At 52.2% G+C, this 7,099-nt stretch overlaps 1 protein-coding gene across 3 annotated transcripts in view; it reads left to right on the top strand.

Moving 5' to 3' along the window:
- The window catches only part of FBXO21 (F-box protein 21), a 47,275-nt gene extending 43,314 nt beyond the window's left edge, over positions 1-3,961 (top strand). For all 3 annotated transcript variants that reach the window (XM_040443773.1, XM_040443774.1, XM_040443775.1), the window contains exon 12: positions 2,793-3,961. In XM_040443773.1, the coding sequence (XP_040299707.1) occupies positions 2,793-2,980 (188 nt within the window). In that variant the 3' untranslated portion in view covers positions 2,981-3,961. The remainder of the gene's footprint in view (positions 1-2,792) is intronic.
- The last annotated feature ends 3,138 nt before the right edge of the window (positions 3,962-7,099 follow it).

Consider the following 7,099-nt stretch of genomic DNA (forward strand, 5'->3'; position numbering starts at 1 on the left):
TGTTCTGAATGACCCACTTGAATTCTTTTTATTTTCAATATTTCCATCGTGCCTACCAGTGACAGGTGACTGTGGTCCTTTCAGAGCAAAACAGCTTTTTTGCCTCTCGGTGGTATCCCCAGAGTCCAGACCCTCCCCCTAATACTTGTGCGTTCCTCGGCAAGAAAACACGAGGCCCCTCGGCAGCTGCCCTGGTTAAAACACCTTGGCCGTGGCTGCACCCAGAGGCCTGGCCAGGGAAGATGGCGGCAGGCACAGTTGCAGGAAGGGGCATTTTCTCAGCCAGTGGCATTTGTAAACATCTGAGGGGTTTTTTTACACTTGTTTTTTCTAGTTGGCAGCTCTAGAAACCTATAAAACCAGACACCTGGGTGGCTCAGTCGGTGAAGCGCCTGACCCTTGATCTCAGCTCAGATCTTGATCTCAGGGTTGTAAGTTCAAGCCCCTCGTCGGGCTGTGCCCTGGGCATGGAGCCTAGTTATAAAAATATATAAGTAAGTAAATATTAACAAGAAAGAAGAAACCTGTAAAACCTAAAGAAAGAAAGTTTTCTGTAGAGGTCTAGTGTAACAGCAGCTATCCGTGTTCACAGACTACTCAGTCTCCCTTCTGGAAAACCTCGGGCCCCTGCATCCACAGAGCACCGTCAGCCAGAGCCTGCGCTGCCCTCTTGGGGCCCCAGCGGGCCGTCCAGCCAGTCCTCGCTTCTCCATCCATGAGCCCCTGCCCCCTACCCCCACCCCCCGTCGTGTGTCTCCTACTCTGACGCCCTCAGCTCTGGAGCTGGACTGTCTGGGTTTGAGTCCCAATACGTCCGGGGCCAGGTCTTGCTGTCTGTGCCACGGAGTACTCAGCTGCAGATGGGAGTTGTGACAGGGGCCCCTTGTGCAACAACGCGTGCGCACTGTCAGCTGGGGCCTGGCTGGCCGTCGTAGTGCCTGGCACACTCCCTGGCTGGGAGTGCCCACGTGGAAAAGAGAGATGCACAGTGTGCCGTGGACAGAACGGCCCTGCCGTGTGGCCTCCGGGCTCCTTCGGTGCAGTGTGGAGTTCCCCTCCCCCTTGCGTTGCAGGATGTGGGAAACAGGTCACTTGTTTCCCGGCTGCCTGTCCTGTGCAGGATTAATGTGCCGTGATGGCCACCGTGAGCTGCAGTGGACCATTGGACCGCTCTCGCGCCCTCACTAAGCAAGCTTAGGGTCACCTCACGGTGTTCACCCTCGCATACGGATTGTATGTGTTTTCCTCGGCAGCACTGAGTCTCAGACTGGTGCCCCCGAGTATGTCCTTCTAACGCAGTCTGAAGAAACACAGCCGCTGTTAGCCCAAAATTTCTTTAAATCCCTTCCTGTTTTGTTAAAAAAAAAAAAAAAAAAAAGTTCTGGATTGAATCACGCAATTCCTTCCCCTTCCCAACATCAGTTAAAGTCAGCGCTTCCAAATGATGCTCCGGTGGAGGCTGGAGACGCTGGGGATGCAGGGCCTCTGGGTGGAGGGCGCTGAATGTCCTGAATTTGCATTTCAGGATGTTTAACCAAGCTGTTTTAGGGACAGTTGGCTGCACTGTTTGTGTTAGGCCCTGGGCTAGGCTTGCACAGAGACTCAGTTGAATTAATTTGAGTGATAGGCTGTGCAGAGTGTGGCTGTCGATCAGAACTGAGACTGCCCTGGTCCCCAGTACGAGCGGGAAGATCTGCCTGGCCCAGCTCCTCTTGGTGCCGGGCTGTGGGGGGCGTGGCTCAGCTTCTCCTGGATGTGGGGGGCTCAAGACACTGTCCTTTCATTGGGCCCTCGGGGGAGCCATTTTTCAAAAGTTTTTTAGGGAGAAGCGATATGAAAGGATTTCAGCCTTTTTTATTTTATTTTTTAATGTATTTATTGGGAGAGGGAGAGGGAGAGGGAATCCCACTCAGGCTCCGTGCTGTCAGTGCAGAGCCCACTGCAGGGCTTGAACTCATAAACCGTGAAATCACGAGCTGAGCCGAAATCAAGAGTCAGGCACCCAACCGACCGAGCCACCTAGGCGGCCCTAGGATTTCAGCCTTTTAAATAGCTTGTACGTGTTGTCTTCTGGTGGTTTTCGTCGTTCTGTTTTGAAGGAGTCTTTCTGTTTCTCTAGTGGCAGAATGGCGAGCAGGGAGAGGAGGTAGTGTGGTTTCCTAGGAGACCGCACAAGTAGTGATAACCCACATCCGTACAGGTTGGAGGTGCTAGCCGCTCGTCGACTCCTCCCACGGGTTCCTGACAGCCCAGAGCAGGCTCGCTGCACAAGCACCAGCCGGGATCGGAAGGCACCGGGCGGGGGGCGACGCGAAGTGAGGTCTGTGTGGAAGCTCCGGTCAGTAGAGGAGACGGGTGGCAGGTGCCGGACTTGTAGCCACGTGGTGTGGGGGCTTCACAGGGTGAACCTGTGGCAGACATCGGGCAGGCTGGGGTGCCCTGGTCCCTTACGCTTGGCTGTTTGCACGATCAAGTCAGAGGACCGTGACGCATCTGTAGTTTGCCGGTCCCGAAAGGCTGGACGTTTGCCGGGGCAGACTTCTTGCTCAGAGAATAGGAAACACTCTGTTTAGTGCGGAGCCGGAGGGGCCCATTCCTCCAGCCCTCCACTGTCCCCACCGCCCCCGCTGCCTTGGTCCTGTTACCTGCTTCAGATCCCATAAACAGGCCTCTCCTTCTCCACCTCAATCCTGCTGCGCGAAAGGGGGTGAGAGATAGGACGCTCTCTGGATAAAAGATGCTACAGAAGTGTCCGTGTTAATAGGAATGTCCCTGTGCCTCTTTGCCAACAGAAAACCTGGAATATAATGTGGAGCCTCAAGAAATCTCACACCCTGACGTGGGACGCTATTTCTCAGAGTTTACCGGCACTCACTACATCCCGAACGCGGAGCTAGAAATCCGGTACCCGGAGGACCTGGAGTCTGTGTATGAAACGGTGCAGAATATTTACAGTGCGAAGAAGGAGGACATAGAGTAGCGTCCAGTAGAGGACACCGAGCCTTTGCCGCTGCCGCTGTCTCCAGGAGAACAGGATTCCGGAAGAAGACGTCTCCACGGATCCCTCTGGATTCACACCACCAGGAAAGCACCTAACCAGTAGCGCTGGTTGCCTCCCACCAAGTTTAAACAACGTGTGCTCTCCTCCAGCTGCAAAGACAATGTCGCTCTCCGCCTACACTAGTGAATTCATTTGACGGCACTGTGTTCAGTGGCATGGCTTGTGTGCTTGTCCTGTGGTGACAGTTTGTGACACTCTGTCTTCATGAGGCCTCACAGTCGACACTCGTAGACTCATCCTTCCCGCCCACTTCCCGTTACGTCTGTCTACACTCGTCTCCGACCGTTTCATTTGCCGGACGGATGGGGTTCCATGTTTGCACCGGTTCCCTTCTGGTTTCGCCGTGGAGCGCGCGCGGCCCGGAGTCGGGACCGCTCGTCTTTTCGCCCTGCGTGTAGTTGCTTCTTCAGAGGCGAGGCTGCGAGCGACGGTAGCAGCATCCGAGCGGCGGGGACGCGAACACGCGGATTGGTCATCAGAACCGTTCGGCTTTATTTGTTCCAATACGTGAAACAGATTTCAGCCGCTTTATCTCTTCCTTTATTTGAAGCGGGAGCACGGCAGAGCGTTGCCCGCCACGTTCCTCCCAGGTCCGTGCTCCTGTCTGCGAATCCCCAGTTTTCTGTTTCCTTACGTGAAATCTTGTGAGAAAGTGCACCGTAATGGCCTTTATGGATGGATTTTCCCACATTCGTCTACTCTCCTTCCCTTTGAAATAACTACTTTTTTCTCTCCTTTAATTTTAAAAATTATTCCAGTATCATAAATAGATCTTAAGTCAGTGATGGGTTCTCTTTATAGTAGGAAGTACAATCTGGTGTTAGAATGTTCATTTTTAGAAACCACACTCCGTGGTCTCCAAAGACCTAAAGGAGGTTTCACTTTTGTAATCAGAAAAAAAGAAATAATGAACCTTATGCATTTTTTAAAGAGGAAAGAGGAGGGTCCGTGTCCCCCGTCATCCCTTAGAATCACTCTTCGACCCTGCCGGCTGTGGCAGGGTGGACTCAGGTAAAACGTCTTTAACCTGAGGAGTGTCGATCCGTGGGGAAGGAGGCGGGAGCGCCCTGCTTTCTCGAGTCCCCGCTGCCCTGAAGGTCCCACTGGCTCCCGCCCCCCACCCTTGGTCCCTGAGCTCAGGGGCACCGAGGCCCTCACAGCCCCGAGCGCCCGCCACTCTCGGCCTGCCAGTTCTCACGCGAGCTAGCTAATTCGTAGTTAACCAGTAGAAGCTACCTTCGGGAGTTAGTTCCTCTCTGAGTTGCAAAGAATCCAGTCGCTCTGGTGAGCGAGGCTTCGGGGGCTGTGATCCGACCCCGCCTCGCCACCCTTCTGTGCATTTGCATGTGGTTCCCCACACCCTGTTTGATGACTGCCTCATTTCCCGCTTTGGAAGCCCTGGGATGACCGAGGTTTGGGGAGGCCACCCGAGACCACTTAGTCACTGACGGCTGGTGAGCAGTGATTAGAAAGAGGCGAGGGTCTGGCGGCCCCTGCCAGCCCCAGCTCGCTGTCGCCAGTCAGATCCAGAGCCTGATGGTTTCGATCGGCCTGGGAAATGTGACCACTCACAGCACCCAGCCCGCCGAGGCCGGGGGTCTTACACTACTCTCGTTTGAAGGTGGGAACTAGTTAATCCAGAGGTAATACTAACCAGATGCATTACTAAGAAACTGTGGAGCATGCTGAGTTATAATTGTTGGTTTTCTGGTTTGATTTCCTTTTTCCTTAGAGTAACATCAAAGCCAAGAAGGATGGTTTTACCTTTACTGACCCAATGTAAATATGTATCTAGACCGTTTTTAAATGTGTTTCTTCATGAATGCTTCATTTGGCTCCAGGAAGCCTGTGTCACCTGTGTAAGTTGGTATTTGGGCACTTTATATTTTTCTAAAAACGTGTTTTGGATCTCCTGTACTCTAATAAATCATAAGTTTCTTTTTAAAATTTTTTCCAAAAGTTTTCTCCATTTTAAGAAGTCCTGTTATAACAAAGTAGGACTTTCACAATGTTAAAGTACTAACTATTTGGATAGAGTGACTTCTTTTCTCTTCAAATGAATGCCAAGATTTTTTTGTACAATGATTAATAAATGGAACTTACCCAGAGAATCCACACAAGCGGCCTGCCCGGTCTCGTTTCGGAACAGAAAGCCCAGCCTTGACGGCAACAGAACGTCTCTGGCTTCTCTTCTGATCCAAACATGCAAAACTTGGCTCTACTGAATTTTTCTTAACGTTGGTGAGTGAACAGGGTACTTTGTTCTGCGGGTTCCTTGCCAAACAGCAATTTTAGAAGCTGGCTAGGAGTATTGAGGGCACCTGGTTACAATGCGAACATTGCAGCTTTTTGCTGCTGTTAGAGTACTTGTTCAAAAAGAGAAGGGCAGGTGCCCGGTGCGTTGTTAACGAGGTGACAGCTGCATGACGTTCCACGTGTCCACAACGCCCTGCAGAGCACGCACTGTCCGTGATGCCCCCGCGTGCCGTGCCGTGCGGAGTGCAGCGGTCGGGCCACACGGTCACCGGTTTCCTGCACCGCGGTGGTCCCGGACCTTTAACGTCCTGTTGTGCGTTGTGACTTCATGAGAGGACAGTGTACTGTGCTGTGTCTTCCCTGCTTAGACCCTAGAACTTTCCTCTGCCACACGGACGGACACACACACACAGCATCCCCGAGGTCCAGGGTTTGCAGACGTGCTTTGGGAAACACTGTGTGTGTCCAAAACTAGTCCACCGTATCCTCAGGCTAGTTTGGCCAGGCGTCTCTCTCTCTCTCTCTCTCTCTCTCTCTCGTTTGAAAACTTTGGTCTAATCCGATTTTGAAAGGCTGGCTTCACGTTGCCTCCACCTGGATCTCATGGTAGCTTCTCCATCCTAAGTGAATTTCCACCGCAGAGTTGTTTTTCGCCGAAACCAGCATTCGTACTGTTGCTAAATCGGTTTTGCATTTTACAATACCTACTTAAGGACTTGTTCTCATTTTAAAATGTCTCTTTCTTAACACATGAAATGGAGTCAAACGCTCACGTTCTAGGCTCTCTTCTACCGCTAGAAGGGAAAATAACTTGTTTTCCTTTCTCCATATTCCAAGTACATAAAACTGGATTACCAGCAGCTTTTTAATTTGACAAGTAACCTGTGGCCATAATAATCCAGATGTAGCTCTTTATGTGTTTCTGTCTGTTTTCTGGAGGAAAGGAGTGAATGTTCACCCAGACGAAATGCAGAATCTGGCCCTGTGACCGTTTATTTCTGGAGACGTCGATGGTTGTGCATGTGTTATTTTGTATCGCAAGCTTACTTTGAGCCAGCACTGGCCTCACCTATATTCTTCACGGCAACCCTCTAAGGCAGGGCCGGGCGGTCGATTATTGTTGCGGGCCACGTAAGGTCACGTGTTCTTTGTTTTCGAAAACGTAGAAGACCTTCTCAGCTCGAGGGCTGTAAAGAAAACGGGCTCTGGGCTGGTCTGGCCCGTGGGCCACAGTCTGCCGAGCTCAGCCAAGGTGCGGGCCCCGCCAGCGTCCCACCGAGCAGACGGGGAGCCGGAGCGCACTGCGCGCAGGTGGGACAGCGGGCGGGGGACCCGGGGACCCGACCTCCGAGCGCCAGCTCTTGACTACCACACTACCGCCAACTTTAGCAACTACCTCGCACTGGTTTTATCCTTTGCAGCCACTTTAACTTCTAAACGTTTCAGTTCTGAACACTTAGAGTCTTGAGAGGAAAGGACATTCCTTCGGTGAATAAAATTCTGTGCAATTATAGAATAAATGTATTATGGCCATTTAGCGATGATTGTATTAGGGTAATGCTAGTTCTGTAATAAATAGACCCAAAAATATACCGTGGCTCGAACACAATAGACCTTTCTTGCTCACCTAACACCGGGCAGGGGGATGGGGTGGGCAGGGGGCTCCGCTGTCTGCTTCGGTGTGCGGCTTCCACCTGCCCCGAAGGGCAGTGAGCACAGAGGGACACGTCCGGGGTGGGGGGGGGGGGGGGGGGGGGTCACGCGCGACTATGGAGGATGCCC

Source organism: Herpailurus yagouaroundi, unplaced genomic scaffold (assembly GCF_014898765.1).
Source record: "Herpailurus yagouaroundi ecotype Mexico unplaced genomic scaffold, PumYag 191, whole genome shotgun sequence".
Taxonomy (NCBI): Eukaryota; Metazoa; Chordata; class Mammalia; order Carnivora; family Felidae; genus Herpailurus; species Herpailurus yagouaroundi.